Here is an 18,252-nt window from a genome sequence, read left to right as displayed (position 1 = left end):
ACGCGTTTTTTTTCTAGTTAATACAAAGTGGATACGCATAGAGCGACGCTATGAACTCTTTTTATTCGTTGTTATAATGTGTTGGCGCAATACCATTATTTATTGTACTGTATATTAATTTAGCAAACTGCATAAAAATGTATACAGCTCCTTTTAGCCTATTATTATTCGTATAAACGATAAGGCGAGACGTTTACGAAAAATATTAAAATAAAAAAATAAAAAAGTCATTTTTTTGGAATGCGTTTATTATAAGACCCAAGCAGATACGGACAAAATATAAACGAATTACAGAATAACGACAGTAAGGGAACAGACGAGGAAATGTGCAGATTGGAATGTGTGCGTGTAATGATAATAATAGTATGTTATGGAACTATAAGAACAGGTGATGTCAGTAAAATGTTAAAAATACAATTTACAGAAAGTTTGGGCGAAAAAAAAGGCGCGTAAATGTGAGTATTGGCTCTCTAGCGCACCTTGCGGCAGAGAATCCGATCGTGGTCGACTGCAGCGAAACGAAGACCTGGAAAATAGTTTTTTTTTATAAATGTTTGTTTGTGTAGGGGATTGACGTATGCAAGGAGAAATAGAATAAATTGAAAACATGGAACGAAACATGAGAGAGGGAGTTATATAAATAGCTCAGTGTTCGTATACACGTCAATGTCTACATGGGTTCAGTGGGCTAGGTGCAGAAATTGCGGTCAAAACACAAATAAAACCGACGAATAAGCTCCGGCTCGCTACGTCATTGCCACCCTAAAACGGCCCGCCTTGCCGAGGTTATGACACTCCCTGACGTCACAATGCGGCATTTGAAGGATAAAGTTCGCCATTTCGGGAAGGGCGACCGCCGATTTTTGGAGCTCGATCAAGTTATTTGAATTTGTCAAATATTGCTTCCGCGCAACGCTATTGTGACGTTCCGATTGCCTGTTCGTGACGTAACTTTGATCGCTTCGGTCACCATTTGGGATGTTTCCGGTACATCGCAAAGGGAATTGTGGATTCTACATTCGGACTTATCATAGCATAATAAACACACGAAAAACGTGCAATTGACGGCTACCAATGCCAGTAGTGAGCCGCTTACAATTAAGCTTGTAGAGAATACATTATAATGGATTTCGGAGATTTATCTGATTAGAGTGTTTGCTTAGCATGAGGCGATGCCCTAAACAATAACATAATTCCTTAAACCGTCTCTCTTGATAAAAGCGCTTTAAAACCGGATTAATATTCGACAAGGCCGCTATTTTAAATCTATGTACGTCCATGTTTCTCTGAAGTAACGCTGGGGAAGTTTTAGGTCGTGACTCAGTGGTCGGCTTATCCCCCAAACACGTTCGCAGCCGCATTTAACATTAATCCGACCGATCTAATCCCGCCAGCCACCCGTTTTACCCCACTGCAAAACGGGCTGTTATCAGACAAATAATGGGCGTCATGCAACGTATGCAAAGATAGGCGAAACCTCAAACATTAACGGAATATAAACACTCTGCATTACTGCTGAAACGCCTATATATGTCCTACATTCAGAAATGCATTCCTTTACAGTTTTCCGCCAAAAAAATGTCGTTTTATAATACGAAGACTTTCTTTAAATTATTTTTAAAAGTTATTTTTTATGAATATTTAGAAAAATTTCGCAAATACTCCGATAAAGTTAGTTTTAGCGAACGTTCGAGTGAGAACGTTAACTACAGCGCTAAAACAATCAGCAGTTACTAATTTATTAAATAAAGCTTAAACTAACTTTTCATACACCTACATAGTTTAACAGTAGCCTACGTGAAAACAAACGGTTAATGGTAAATATAGACAAACTAAACGCATACTCACCTAACTATAAATACCCACACTAACTTAACCATATATGTATATACTAACTTAGCTACTGTACAACTAGCAAAGCAACACAAGAAAACTAACGTGGTAAATGGGACTAAAGCGAGAAACGTCGCAATTTAGATTAAGACGCGCGCGGTTCGTAATTTATAAGCGCCGGAATGCAATGATTACAGAATGTGGAATTCCCTACAAGCAGACGCATTATTTCAATGTACAATGGTTACCGAAGTGCCGACTAAGCGTGTTTGCGATTTTTCAATTTACAAAAGATCTGTCGGTTACTTCTGAAACGGTTTTCAAATTGGATCGTTTATTTTACCCCCGTCTGACTTTTGCACTAAAGCAGCGGTAAAGCACAGCGTGCTCGTAACAACAAGTGTGGTTTTGATTAACTCTTATCGTAGTCTAACGAGCAGAAAGATGCGTGTACTCGGTTCGCAAACGGGTGCAGTGTTCTAAGAACTCATAAAATTTTCGTCAGTGAACACTCGGCTACCTCACACGTCGACGATAAGGTTCTACGAAATAAGGGGGTGTAATTAAATTGTGGCGGTCTAGGGTTGCCACTAGCTTTGAGTCTGCTTGGTTCACGAAAAGGTAGCAGCGAAAGGTTGTCGCCTCGCTTAGGCAATACCCACTAGCGAGAAAATCTTTAAATATTTTGACGCTATTGAAACTTTTTGTATACTATATGGTGCAGTAGTTGGTTCCGGTGTTAGTCGTTGGTTTATACCCCAAATAAACGCTTTAAAGTGAAATGAGTTTGCGATGTGCTCCCAATGCACTCGCGGAGGAATGCCCGAGCGATGGCGCCGCAGAGTTTAATATTGAAATCGATCAAAAATACATTTGAATGTAATTTCGGTAAAATTTCGCCATTTTGTTTCTCGTATAATCATCGCTTTTACTTGACACAAAGTATATGTTTTATTTTGCAATTAAACGTGGATAAATACACACGAAGCATTGCGAAATATCAAATAGCAAATGTGACGCTCGTTTCTTGGTACCAGCAACCTCTTTCTCGTTTGTTTTACAAAACCCATGGTACCGTTTGCGCTGTAGGGGATGTATATGTTTGCAGACTCCATGAAATACGTGATATAAGTATTGTAGGTTAAAACAATCAAAAGCCCGCGACCGGAGTCCAAATAGCACTAAGTAAATTAGTGATGGGTGCTATATAGGCTACAACAGGTGGGCCTTGAACGTTAGGGTTGAGAGAATTGCTCGTTATATTTGACTAACATGCACATGTATTTACCAACGGGCGTGTAATGGGCGTTGAGTATAGAATCAAGCGGTTGAAACCCCACTTTCAGTTGTTCTAAACACATAGGGTTTATAGGGCAAATGGAAAATGACTCGCAACTCCGTTCTGCTAGAAATAATGTCAATTCTTGAAGGCGCATTCTCTTTTTGTTGATTGTTTATAAAATTTTTAGCGGAAATCCCGAATTGCGTAAAACGTGAGCTAATTACTATGCGTTATAACCAAAAAGTTGAAGTGTAAATAACGCATCTATTGTTTAGTTAACATTACGCGGCCACGAACGATTTGTTTCCAAGACTTTTTCGTTTTTAACGCCAAACGCGGCTAATCTCTGTAATCAGTAATAAACATAAAATGTCATATTTTTAGCCACCCGTGTATTTGCCGATGCATTTCAACGTATACTGCTTGTTGATAGTAAATTACGCTGGGGCGTTTTGCAAAATCACATTTCCTAGAAAGGAAGCGTTTTGACATGTTTCATAATACGTGGTAGCAATTATAGGGCCGGTCCTGGGCCTTTTTATCGCACTTCACGCTCCTAATCGCTAGGGTTTCCGAAACATGTATAGTCGCTTTAATAATAGCCGTATACGTGCACTCTCGCAGGCAGACGCCGACCACATTACCAATAAACTTGACTTCGACCCTGGGAAATGTGTTAGCACTATGTATCAAGACGAAACCACACGGGTTTTATTATTAATTATCAGTGTGTACAGCCATAAGGGCGTATATATGAAGTCTAAACAAAGATATTTATCTATGTTTTGAGCCTGGGGACGGACTTAGTTGAGCTCGTCCAAAGTTCGAAACGTATAGAGGTCGCGGTTTTACTGGATTCCACTTTTTGCACCGGAATTTAAATGAGCAGATTTTCAGATTTTCAATACCTATCGAATACTCTGAAAACGTAAATTTTGAGCACATGCAATGTTTTTGGTTGGAATTATCTTTTGGTGGACTTAAATAATAACACGACGTATTAATATAATTGCGTTGTTTATGCCGCGTGTGAAACGTCCGTTTTATGAAATACTGATTGCGTTCAATAATTTGTAAACAATGCCTTGGAGAAACAACGAAAACCATATTGTTGGTATTTAAAAGCAATTAATCAGCACTGCGCGGATTCTGACAGCGGTCTGATACGTTCTGTGGAAATTTCAGCTCATTTAAAGCGACCTATATACCCGGTATATAGCAGGGAAACGCGTCAGGGCGTTGGTTTATTTGCGGTCACACAGAATGAACTAAAACAAACCTTCATTTGTTAGCTAAGGGTTGAATCCGTTACGCCGTTGTCTTATCGGACACCGCTCGAAAATTAAACTTTCCAAGTCGTTTCAAAGCACACCACGTAAATATATGCGTGGCATGGTTGTCCCGTTCGATATATTGTTTACTATGCCATCATTGCGAGGTCCGATGGTTAAACATGTGTTTAAAAAAGAAACAAAGAAACGGAGCGGTCGCCGACCCTTCTTATCCCCACGGTTTGCCTCATATTTTGCCCGAGTAGCAATTCGATCGTTTGATCGTCCCTATATGAGAGTTATCGGTCTAACCGGGGGAGATAAACAAACGGTCAGTTTACACTGTCAGTTACCCCATTTTTAAATATCACCTTTTAACATTTATTTGGAACGCTCCTTTATGGTTATACAAATAGATTCAACTATGTTTTGCAGTTTCCTTTGTAAAATGTTTATCGAGTTTTACACTGTGGTTTTTCAGCCGCCGTTTCCTGCGAATTTTCATGTTTATAAACGATATTTTCTGTATATAAGGTAACAAACAAAAAATGAAGTGTACAAGACACCATTCGCCGACTAAAATAATGTTGCAGTATATATACAAGCCATGAAAGTGTTTGTACAAAATCGAGAAATAATTTTATTAAGCAACCATTTATATTATATGTTATAGCAGACGTGTCGGCCATTTCTATACCTTTGCGTTTGTATATGTCTCAAATTATTGGCGAATCGTTTCGATTTTGTTTGCGTTAACAACACCGCTGTACCTCGTGTGTACGTTTATGAGTAAGATAAAAATATAGTAGAGTGGGGAAAGACGGGACACCTTCAGCACATGATATCCAAATATCCTAATCGTGTTTTAAACAATTAAAAACGGTCTATGGGCGTCGTGAGGATACGGTTTTATATTTCTTTCAATGTTTTTTGTTTACTACTGAATGGGACGAGAAAATAGAAAGTGAAGGTGACCCATCTTTCCCCACTCTACTCTATATAAAAGAATTTTCGCCCTTACTAGTTTATAACTTTCCTAGAAACGTAATCAATTAAATCACGGTACGTAAACGGTTGTTTAAATATAGTACAAGTGTTTATGTTGCCAGCGGCATACTATGGGAGTTGTTTATAAAATGTCGCCGATGCTTTTGATAATTTGCGATGACTCGCATCTAAAATCGGCCTTATAGTGAATTCCGTAAATTGGTGATTTAATATTAAGTTTACCGGCAATATAGACCTGTGACTATATGGATTGGTTATGAAAAGGCGATCCTTGATGGCTTGTCAGCGCAAAGGTTAAACTGTCACCGGGTGAAGTATGTTTACGACTTATAATGTTGGCGGGTAGTTCTATTGTGTGCAGAACACGTAAAGGACAAACTTTGATGGCCAGGCCATATTCTGAGGCTCAGTGTCGCTTAATCAGTGCCTCAGGCGCGGTCGCTGGTATTCCAGGGCTGTAGGATGAATTTGCCGCGATTTCGGAGCCATAATAATAATAATAATGACGAAAGAATTGAAGCGCATAGCACAACGTGGACGTCACCCTCTGCGCATGACAAGCGCCGGACCAGATAACAACAATTAAGTCTCCGATTCGCGGAACGGCCCAGATATTTTAAGTGCGACCATGTCAATCAAGGCCAAGTGCCGGCAAAGCTTTATTGTGGCTTGGCGAGAACGAAATTGTTTTTAATGTACGGGAACTGCAATAAACGGCTGATAAGCCCGGGTTAATGAAATTTATAGGAATCTACGTACCTGGGTGTATAGGAATACTTTGCTGCACTCCCTTTAATTTCAAAGTTTCGCTGTGGGTGGGTTGGGCTTGCTTGACGTCGTCGAAATATGCGGATTAAAATGGGGCCGTTCGGGGAATTGTTTGTAGTTTGTAGTTTAATCGTTACGGGGAAATCAGAGCTGCTCGAACTTTTAAAGAGTAGTTGTTGGGGTTTGAAAGTCCATCTCCGTTTGCTACGACGCCTGGGTTCAAGCTGGGGTTAATGTGGGCGGGGTGTAGCATTGCGTGAGAGGCGTAAAAGGGGTATTGGAATATAGGGGGCAATGGGTGTAGGGGCGGGTAAGAGTAAAATGGGGGAGTTAGGGGTGTGTTGGCAACAGAAGTTGCAATGTTAAGCATTGGGTGGGTGGTTGAGAGAACGTCAGACGCTGTGTAGGGCTTGTTTCGTCGGTCGTTGCGAAGATCTGGTTTGTCGCCGCCCCAGTTTGGAGATGACTTGACGCCATTGGAACCGATTTGTTCAATCATTGTGTATATGTCGGTTGGTCGAGTTTTTCTCTTGTCGTGTCGCACTGCCTTGTGTTGCGCCAGGTTGTCCTTGCGTTTTGCCGCATAGCTACATTGGTCGCATTTGAAGGGTCGTTCGCCGGTGTGTATACGAATGTGCTCGACCAGTTTGCTTAAGTTTTTGCCCAGGTAATTACAATCGTCGCACCTGGAAAAAAGGCGGGTGAATTTCGAGCAATTGTAGAGCGCGTCACGTAATGGCGACCAAGCCACAAAGCCGACAATTAAACTGAACGCGCCTCGGCTTCGAAATGATGAAAAGGATTTAGACTGTAACGAACGTCTGTGATTAGCTAAATATAGACAAGAGATGACGTTTTTCGAAGGACAGCGAGTCACATTCTTGGAGATTGTATGCCGTATAAGGAGAGGGCCTAAGGGGGATGTAATTAATTTCGAGTAAACAGGAAAAGTCCTGAATTTGCGCAAACACTAGCGGTCGAAAATATTATGTTTAACGTTGTTTTTTTGGTGTCCATCAGCAGTTTTGTGGGAAATAAAGAAAAGGTTTAACTTTACGATGTGATAATAATGTATTGGAGAAACTTACTTGTAAAAGCCATCTTGTTTGTGTGCTATTGTCATGTGGGCTTGGAGATCTGCGTTGCTGCTGAAACGAAGTGAGCAGAGACGACAAGTGAGCTCTTTTGTTCCGGAATCTTCATTCGTCACTTGGTTTTCTGTGGTAGTAAAAATTTAAACACATTTCGATGTCTGCTGCTACCGTTGTTGTAGCTTATATATGCGTGCTTGTTATTTGGAACTAACGGCTATTGCCACAACTATAATGCAGTTGTCACTTATGAGTTTTCTAAATTTTTAGACACCAAAAAAACATCAAAAAGCAATCACCGGCACGAGGTGCATGAAACAGAACACCCATTCTTATGACTGTCGTTTCCCCGCCACTCTAAGATGAATAAACTACATTCATTCATTCTAGTCTCCCAGTCGCAAGAAGTGTAAGAATTACCCGGTGAAAATGCGGCGAAGGCACGAGCGACCTTACAGACGTCAATCTCACTCGGATCACGGGCTCCATTTTGAATTTGTTTGTGTGCGATGACGTCATGGTCGTGCCGAAAAGACGAAGGTTCTATCTTTACGTGAAAGGATTTCGTCTCTTCGTTGTTCGTTCGCTTCTCCGCAGACCCGATTTCATATTCGCTTTTAATCGCCACGCAACCTTTAACTGGAGGAGATTTAGTTAAGCCCCTGTGGTGGGATTCACTTTTAGGTGAATCCGGGCTTAAGCAAGGATGTCTGTACGTCTCGGCTCCGGATTGCGCAACATCTACACTCCCAGAACTGTTGTTCTCAGGCTCTGCAGGGTCGAAGCTGTTCCGAGGACCAACGTCTGGTAATTAAAGATACTCGCATAAGTGGAAAATGGTGATTCGAGTGCACAGAGCAATCACACACTTAAATAGCTTCGTCTTAAACGCCGCCCACTCCTAAGCGGTCGCGGTGTAATTTTGATGATCAAGAAAGAACAACTTAATCTTGCCCCGTCACCGGGAAATTAAACGTTGGGCGATGCCGGATTAAAGTAAACCTCTGATCGATAACCCTTAAATTGGAGGCCCACGAGTAGAGTCTGTCTACTTGTTTATGATAAAACATTAAGTCCGAGCGTCTTAAGCTGATTATTTGGCGTTGAGCAAACTTGAAAGCGTCCTAACACGAATCTGACGACCCGGCTGACACGGCGTGTTATTGCGGGATTAATTGGAAGAAGGTTTATTGACATTTAGCTGCGAACGCCAACTGCATGGCCCGCTTTGTCGCTGCCTCGTCCCGGCAATTAAATGCTCCCACGAAGCAAATAAGGAGCCGCCAAATTACCAGTGAGACAAATTCTTTCTCAGGTGTTCGACCCGGCGACTGGTATACGCGGTTTATAAGCACTTATAGCTCCTTATTCGTGGCCTGCATTGGCTACTATACACGTGTACTGGGTTTACCAAAACCACGGTCCCTGGTTTAAGCACAGACGTAGCCATTGTTCACAGATTACGTAAAACTATATCACACCTTTTTTCAAATATTCACTAAACCAGAAAAATTGAATGAATGACACCTATTTATCCTCGCGTGGCGGGCAGTTTAAGGAGTTATAACAGGGGTGGTCTTTTTCATAAACCTCGTGTCCGCTTACGAGTTGCCATTTTAGATATATATCTGCAGCATCAAACAGAATTAATACCACCAATTACTAAATATTCTGACATATAAATTAATGTGTGTATTGAAGAAAACAAATGAAAAGTTGCAGTTTTTTTAAATTTACGCCAATTTTTTCTAGAAATTTAGTTTTCGAATTACATATATTTACCCAAATTTTACTTATTATATAACCGAACTGAACTTGCAAAAATTGAAAGCAAAAGCTAAGTTTTATAAACATCCAAATATAATTAAAACACGGTTCAAATATACCGCTTAATTGCACTGCGGCATAAAAGCGTGACGCATGACGGGATTTTTCGTGTCCAAGATACAGGATTATAGCCGCGGTGTTAACGAAAGCGTTTAAAGATTTCATCGTTTTAGGCTGCAGCAAGTTATTACGAAGTTCAAGGTTCGATTCATGATGTCATAATTACATCCGCAGGCGATGCAATACACGCGGCGTGCTGCAGTCGTGCATTACGAGAACATATATGACGACGAACCTATATGCAGATGTGAATTTGAAAAATAGGACTGTAGGGTAAGATGGGATATCGTTGGCACCTAAATCTAATACTTCCTAATCGTGTTTTAAACAATTAACAACGCTGTTTTAGAGTCGCGAGGCTGTGGGTATATGATTCTATAAATATATTTGTTACCTGCCTAATGGGACGAGAGAAGAGAAAAACAGGTCCCATGTTATAATTCAAAACTTACCATTTGCTATGGGTGATAGCTTGCTTGTATTAGTTGGAGATAAACTGTTTATCGACGAAAACCTAAACAATTTTGAAAAATTACAGTAATACAAAAATTTAATAATCTATTTTTACGAACCAAGGTTTTGCTGCATAATTTTCAACGCTTTCTCCACAGCGGCTCATGAAATATGGAACCGCTGGTCCGCATCTCAAAGCTTGGTCGTTTTGTTTTCCGCCGAGATCTGTGCCCAGGTTTAAGGTCCGGCCATTTTTGTTGTTGTTGCAGTTGGAGTTGGCGGCCGTCTCAATTTCGGCCGAAATGTGGTCTTGATCGGGATCTGTTTTTAACCGCTTTGCTGTTACGGGTTCGATTGGAGACTGCAGCAGTCTTGCCAACTCGTGGGTTCGTTTCATCGGCATAGGGTGGGAAATCACATCGCTAAAAGTAGAAGTATTATCTTTTAAGTTCGGTTGATTTTGACTTTTGTTGTTTTCGCTGCCGATTGGACTTTTTATATCAGCGTCTTGTTTATGTGGGCTGTTATAATTGAAATGTCTGTCTTCGATGCTTACAGTGGGGGAAACTGTTTTCTGTTGTAAAAGATTAAAAGCTGAATGATTGCTGTTGTAAATAGGATCCATCGCCAGCGGCTTTTCGGGCAACCATGGGATGGCTCGGTTTGTTTGGAAGGGGTAGAAGGAGTATGGATACGTGTGAGAAATCGTTGGCGAATTCAAACCATCTTTCCAGGAATTCAAGCCCTCATTTGAACTGTTAAACAGCATTGGCGGTTTATTAGGCGGCCGTGGAAATCCTGCTGCTCGATTTCGAACACAGTTTCGAGTCATCCCGTTCATGTTGACAGATTCACGTTCGCGAACATTCTGGAATCCTGACTTTGCTCGTCGTCCATTTTCTATTGTGTGCTTCTCGTGTGTTTTCATGTGCGACTTGAGGTTGTCTTTTCGCACTGACTTATACTGACAACACGGGCACTGGTGCGTCTTCTCACCTGTATGGATACGCATATGCCGCTGGAAATGGTACAAACGTTTAATCCGCTTTTGGCAAATCGGGCATTGAATATACATGTTCTCCGGGTCCAAGCCTTTGAACTGTTCCTTGGCTTCCCTCACTATAGCAGCGTGAACACTATCAATGGGCGGGCCTCTTGTGCGGGATCTGCGGCTATTTGGCAGCTTAGGTGATTGTTGAAGACCAGGGGAGTCGGAACTTATTGACGAAGATCGCGCATCAGTTAGAGGGGAACTTGGGGTTGATGGGAATCTTAAGTAATATTGTGGGGGCAGCGTTGGTGACGGGTAAAACACTGGAGACTTGTTGCTTGGCGATTGGTGCAGGTCTGAGAACGTAGGTATTGGACTGTTAGGCAGGTTAGAGAATTGCCCGGGTAGAATAGATTGGTGGAATGTGAAACGTCGCCGGAGTTCGTCCATAAATCTGCAATTCTGTTCCTCGGTTGTGATTGAGTTTTCTGCTGTGGTGTTAGAACATTGTTGTGTATCTGTAGGCGGCTTGGTTGGCGGTTTCTCTGTTTTAAAATCTTTAAAGGTGTAAGGTGACTCGTACTGTTTCTCTTCAGTTTTATCAGCGTGGGTTTGATTGTTGTCGGTTTCAGCTTCGCATGTTTTGCCTTTTTCCTGGAGAGCAGTTGAGTTTGAATATCCTGGTTTGGTTTCGTAGGTTGATGGTGCCGGAAATTGAAAGCTGGGAAACTGTGTAAGACGAGGGGCGGACCAGGGCCGATACTCTTGCATTCTTGGTGGTAGAAATCCTGGCACCGGTGCAGATTGCGGGCTGATGGAAGAAGTGTTGAACTTATTCTCAGGAATTGTTAAGGGAGACGGTACGTGAATAGACGAAGTAGCTTCGCTATTTGTCTTCATTCCAACTTCATGTAAATCTGTATTATCGTTTGTCGATGTTTCGTCCGGTTTGTGGGCACTGTTGGACGAACTTTTACGATGTTGTTCTTTCATTTCCTTAGCCTGGTTTTCGCTTTGTATGTCTAAGGTATGATTCCTGTCCTGTTCTCTTTCTTTCATCATAGCATTCCATTTCTCAGTAACTTGTGACCAGTATTGGTTAATGAGATTCATTTGATCAGCTTGCGGATTTCTGTTGTTCATCCACGCACTCCAGAAATTAATAAGGTTACTATTCCCTAATTCACTCTGAGTTCCATTTTCTAGTAAATACTTCATTGTCTGCCAGTACTGGTTCGAGTTTGTAGCAAAACCGCTAGGAACAGCGCTCGAACTCCCAAGCCCATTGAAACGAAAGTCGTGTGAACTTTTTGTCCCATACACCCCCCTCTGCTCAATACTACCTAACGGTTCTGATACTGGAGATAAATTTATGACATTTTCGCCAGCGAAGGATTTCCGGGCTTGGGCGTCATGACCTCTCTCCAACCCTTGTTGCCCAAACTTTTCCGGGGTGTTACTTTCATTGTTCTCGCCCACCGAATGCTCGTTGCTTTTTGAACTTTCTTGGACCACTTCGCAGGTATCACTATAGCCGTCTTGACCCATTTCTGCAAAGGTTCAAAGCGCATATAGTTAGATTGTAAAGATAAAGTGCTAAATTTAGCGGTGGACAGAGTGTTTACCATATTTTCCACGATCCGAGCTGGCACTTTCAGATCCCACGTCCAAATCGTCCTGAAATGATATAAAACAAATATTTTATTAAAACTGTATGTATATAAACGTAAGATACATTTTGTTATACCTTTGAATAAAGCCACGAATTTAGCGAAGTTAAGAGAAGGGAATTATAGCAGCAAAACGACAGTCGTTAAAAACTTGCCACGGGTATACAATCTAAAAGCGTGGCTGCTAAACACACGAAACACTACAAATTAACTCGTGACTAATACTAAACTAATAATGTTACTAGTTGAAAAACAAACGTTCACTTACAACTGGATTCTCATAATAATGGGATGTTTTCAGATCTGACTTCATATTTGTTAAATGAGCTAGAATACAACAACAAAACTATTAGTATATAGGTACCCACATTTTCTATGTATCACATTACAAAACCAAATTTAGGGTTATAAAATAATAAACTTTTAGTAGAAATTGTATCATGTAAATAACTAGAATATGCGAACAGCATAATTCGGGTGGTACATTTTGTAAAGCAGCCTAATTAATCTGTTTCATGCATTAATTCCAGCGTTCATTTACATGTATTTATAATAAGTTGCTGAACTAATTATAAAAGGTTGGTCAGGGCACAAGAAAGCGAAACAGTGACCTTACTTCAAAGGTCGCATCAGAACATTGGTACCAACAACGCACTTGTTTCAATTAGGGATAACTTGACGGCGTTTGTTTATATATACAAGTCTCTTTACACGGTCATGAACATATACACCCCAAACGTATTACAGCTGTAGTAATATACCGGCAAGGCAGTCTTGCACAGCGTAAAATCTTATCTGCAAACATATCTTAACGCCCAGACTTTATTTTAAAATGAAAGTTTCATTTTTAACGGTAATTTGAGGCGTCACTTTTTCTTTTATATCGGTGGGCAACGGTAGCCTATATATGTGTATTGACACCTCGTAACGAACGGAGGGTCTATACCTAATTAACAAACAACATATCGGAATAAATTTCCGACTGGGAATCAGGAAGTGACGTAATAAAGCAGGATACATACGTTAGGCAACAACCATGTATTAGATGAAATGCCCCTTATCGTTGGTTTTGCTTAATAAGGATATTTATATGGTATCTTATACCCTCAAAGTATTTCGCATTTAAATAATTTAACCGCATACACGTAGATATAATTGACGCAATACTTTTTGTGTTTTAGCTTTTAATGGGGTAAGAAGGGAAAGGTTTTCATGCATTTTTATCGTCTCGTTTGGTAGTAAACAAAGAAAATTCACAGAATTATATAACCAAATAGCAACACGATTCTTGTTAAAAACACGTTTAGGACATGTATAGGCTTTGGATCCCAACGGTATCCCATCTTACCCCACAGTACTATTATATGTTTCAAACTAACCCGTGTTTCTATTGTTTATAGTTATAAATCAATAAAATTGGTTTGCGGCAAACCAAACATATTTTTATCTGCACACAGCAAAAGGTTCCATTTCCCTTTAACTTAATATAAAACCTATAACATTCGAACCGCCTACTTCAACCAGAAATGTATTGCAAGTTTCGGTGCAGAGGTGGCGCTTATGTTAAACCTTAAATATTGTAATTTAATAGTTTGCTATAGTTCGCGTGTGCTGTGTATGTGCTACGGGTTCTGTAATTGAATGCATATGGTAGGGTGGGGTAAGATGATATGCTTCGTTCTATTTTGTCGTTTCATTTAGTAGTAAACAAAAAATATTTACAGAATTATATAACTGTATGACCGCGAATCTAAAACAGCGTTGTTAATTTTTAAAAACACGACCAGGAAATATAAGGTTTAGGTGCTGTCTTACCCCACAGTACTATGTCCGGTCGCACACAAATGTACTCCTGCAAAAATGTCATATCCGTACCTAAACACCGAAATTACTTTCACGACGCGGTGCTGCTGGCAAGACCCCTTGGGTGCTAAAACCAAACTTGTGTATTTACTGACAAGTTAAAGGGCGCTGACCGTGTTGTGGAAATAAATACAAACCAGAAAAGTGCGTTTAGTGTAGAAAATTAAAGAGAAGTAGAACCCAACGAGGTGCTATTAGGGGTGCTTGCTTCACACTGGTCGTGGCCAAGGGCAAACACATTCGTAGAAGAGAAGTCCTGTATTTGGCCATGCAGGCAAATATGGGTATCGGGTAACTGCGTTTAGAGTGGCTAAAAGGCACCGATCTAATTCGCTGGGGTGAGAGTACGGTCAGGGCGCTTTTAACTCAGTTTAACAACCAGCGAAATGGGGCAATAAGGGGGAATACGATTCACATTTTGAACCCCGAATCATAAAGCGTAAAACGGAGCCATTATTTCGACCCGGCGACGCGAATTCTGAATATAAACATTGGATATGCTGGGGAGGTATTTTAATGCCCCAAGTTCCCGAACTAGTGGAGCGAGAATCCTTTTGAACTTTAGAAGTAAATTAGTCGTTTTAATCGACGCGGTGCTACATTTACAATCGCATAGAGTGGAAACTATAACGTTAATACCTATATAAATATATTATGGGGTGGAGGAAGAAAGGACATGTTTTTATTTTCTTTTCTTGTCCTATTTGGTATTAAACGAAGAATATTTACAGAGTTATATAAACCTATAGCCAAGCGACTGTAGAAGTGCGTTGATAATTGTTAAAAACAAGATCAGGAAATTAGGGGATTTAAGCGCTAACGGTATCTCATACTACCACACAGTACAATATCATAGGTTATAATAGAATGGCAATGGTTTTGTATTTGTCACTATATGCTATATATATGCAACACCCTATATGCAGGCGGATTTCTGTACGTGAGTCACGGTTACGCGGGGCGCGGAAAACTGAATCAAGCTAATATGATTCAGAGACTAGCAGAACCCGTGCATATATACTGTAGGTGACAGCGACCATTGCACCATGGTGTGTCGCAGAAATAGTTGAACGAATGCGATCCACCAAAGTATATCTAATGAGTCACAGCCCGCAAAGGTTCCTTTCGGCAAACTGATTTGGAATACCACTTCCATGTCGTTAATGTGTTATAGGCGGCGTGTGGTGTTCTTTGAAACTGAATATACACCACGGTGTGTAACAAAGGAATCAGTGGTTACATGGAAAAACGAAGCAGGCAACAGCAGGAAATTATTCCTGGTCTAGGCAACCTACGCGCCTGTCTCCCGAACTGACGTATGAGATTGAAATCACAACACAAAGCAATTGTTTTTGTGGTGGCAAAAATAATGTGGCTTAAGATATCAATTGAAAATAAACACCTGCTCCATTATAAACCCGACAGTACAGCTGCCCTTTAATCAAGCATTGGTGATGTATCAGTTAAACGCATGCGTCATTCAATATGTAATCCATGAGATAATTATATGACCCTAATCCAACCGAAGCATATGCAAGTTTGACGCGTCACACGCCCGAAATTAACCGTATTATTGGCCTGCACGTTCTGCTTTCGTTGTGCAATGCACATATGCAGCCGCACCGATAAACTTTATTTCATTAATTAAATTTCAATAGAGCAAAAATGGCGGGCAATTTCCGAAAATTCAATTCGTACAAAATGTAAGTCGTATCAGACACGAATTGATCGCCTTATAAGTCGATAATAAGAGCAGAGCTCCCTGAATTCAAGTCTACGTTTATCATTGGCAGTAATTAGAGGTTTCTGTTGCGATAGCCTTGATCAAGGCATGTCACTGAGAATGCGATATCATTGGAAAATAGCTACAACTTCTTCGTATCCGACTTCGTTCAATGCAAAGCACGCCTAAGCGAAATGAAAGGACGCTTATCTCAATACACCACCACCCCACTGTACCACCGTGTTACGTTTATCTAATTAAAATATTTATTTGTGGTATATATATGCGGTATCAGCACTCTGTATTCGATATATAACCAACACTTATGCAAGTCATAACTGACTTTATAACCCCGACACTTTGACCAAACAAAATGACATTTAAAAAACGAATAAAAATACGGGAAACAATACTCTAAAAAATATGATCAAATTTATAAAACATAATTTTCTTTACAATTTTAACAAATTAAAATTAATTTTTATCAATTTTTTAAGCGATTAAAATTTTAATAAGAAATTAATAATCCGTAACAAAACTTATACATTCTATATTACCTTGATCAGCAGTTTCATTTTCCTCAGTAATATGCCTTGGTTTTCGTTGCTTCGTTCTCGGCATGATCACAATTAACGTATGCTACCTGATGCGCGCGCTCTGACATCTAAGCAGACTGCTGGATAAACGAGAAAAACTGATTCATTATGATGTCATAATCAAACAAAGCGTAGGTTGCGTGACCACGCACGTTTGAACTTTACTGCCACCCAACGGATCGAATGTAGAACTATACGAGTATACGATTATTTTATACTGTATTGTCGGTTTAACACCAATGTTTTATTTGGCAATTTTTTTACCCTGAGTGTGTTTTACGACTGTTGTTTTGCTGCTAATTTCCATTTTCTCTGTTGTTTTATTTAATCTGACCTTTGTTAATGTATATAAAAATAAAGTTAATTTATATTTTGTTTAGTTATATCAGATTGTTTTATTATAATATTACAACTTGATTATTGATGCGGCGTTTAATGTTTCGGTTAGCCAATAAGAACATATTCGGTTACAATCACGTATATTTCGTTAATGTGTAATAATATAGTTTTAGTATGTATAATAACGTAATGTTAATATGTTTTCAATGAGGGTGAACAGTTAAACAAACGTATGAATACCATATTTTTTGTCTGTTTCGTATTTCGTAGCACCATACCCTTAGGTGTAGCGGTTAAGCAAACTCTACCAGCGTATGGCGAAAATATATGATGGAGGATCATAATTACGTTTAACGCAGTTTATGTTAAGCGCTTGCGATATTTACCGAAGTACAAGTATCCAAACATCATTTGTTTATTCTTTAACCGCAAGGCAAGCTACGATCTGAAGTAACTTTTGTAGCTCGATGGTGCCACCGTTGTATGTGCGTGTGTCGTTGAGAAAAACACTTCCCAGCGGGCACTCGACGTCTTTTTGACCTACGATTTTTTATTATAAATGAAGTCGCGGCGTCTTTTCGAGGTCATATTCAGTTTGGTCATCAAAAATACGTTTATATGACGTCGATTATATGTCTTGCTTCTACGTAAAACTTAGCGACGTACCTTAACCGTTTAAATTGTGGATAAAAAGGGTATAACAGTAATTACACCAGCTTTGTGATTACTATATCCCGATGTCCGAATTGTAGAGTCCAAAAATTAATTAGAGAAAACAAATTATAAATGAATGAATGCATGTAACATACTTTATCCTCGCGTGGCCGGAAAATTATATAAAGTAGGAAGCGCGCGTTGGAACTTAAAGGTTGTCGCGCCACGCGGAGAGTGTTTATTTATTAATTTATTTCAAAAGACATTTATATTCATATGTTAACAAGCTGTAATAAATTGCACTCATTATGTTTAAGTATGTGTAATACTGTAGTAGTAGAAGTATACGTGGGTATATAATACACAAAGAACCACATAAAGTCTCACTGTTGGCATGAACGACGTGTAAAACCGACGTGGGTTTCGGGGTAATGAACCAAATCTGGCCCAAATCCCAGATTTATAAAATAAAAAAACATAAATCTATATAAAAAAGATGACGTAACTATTTCGTTGTTGCGGCTCTTCTCGATTCGTTGATTTTTCTTTGAGGAACGTTTTGATTTTCTTTGAAATTTTAGAACATGATTGGTTAAAATGCATTTTAATGACAAAAGACGCGTGAACCCCCATGATTTATATCTGTTTACTAACTTCCTGCTATTACAATGGCAGTTGAAACCCCGGGGGAAGCCCCGTGTTTACAATTCCCAGCAATTGTGACGTCACTTTATTTTGGATGAGAGTAAGAATATGAACGGAAAATTAATTCTTTTAGGTTTTAGAAAAAATCAGTACACTATAAACCACTAGAAGCATATTT

At 39.8% G+C, this 18,252-nt stretch overlaps 1 protein-coding gene across 1 annotated transcript; it reads right to left on the bottom strand.

Annotated features, from left to right (window-relative positions):
* Nucleotides 1–215: 215 nt before the first annotated feature.
* LOC149724763 (uncharacterized) lies at nt 216–16,534 on the bottom strand. The gene is made up of 9 exons (XM_089892027.1): nt 16,398–16,534; nt 12,523–12,581; nt 12,210–12,261; nt 9,713–12,134; nt 9,593–9,654; nt 7,674–8,057; nt 7,251–7,380; nt 6,154–6,848; nt 216–526 (listed from the first exon to the last, which is right to left on the bottom strand). The coding sequence occupies exons 1-8, from the start codon at nt 16,459–16,461 to the stop codon at nt 6,296–6,298; spliced, it is 3,726 nt and encodes a 1,241-aa protein (XP_089748153.1). The 5' UTR covers nt 16,462–16,534; the 3' UTR covers nt 216–526; nt 6,154–6,295.
* Between the last annotated feature and the right edge of the window lie 1,718 nt (nt 16,535–18,252).

This window comes from Ciona robusta, chromosome 14, assembly GCF_009617815.1.
Source record: "Ciona robusta chromosome 14, ASM961781v2".
Lineage (NCBI taxonomy): Eukaryota > Metazoa > Chordata > Ascidiacea > Phlebobranchia > Cionidae > Ciona > Ciona robusta.
The sequence above is the reverse complement of the archived record's forward strand: the minus strand, read 5'-3'. Positions and strand labels throughout refer to the sequence as shown.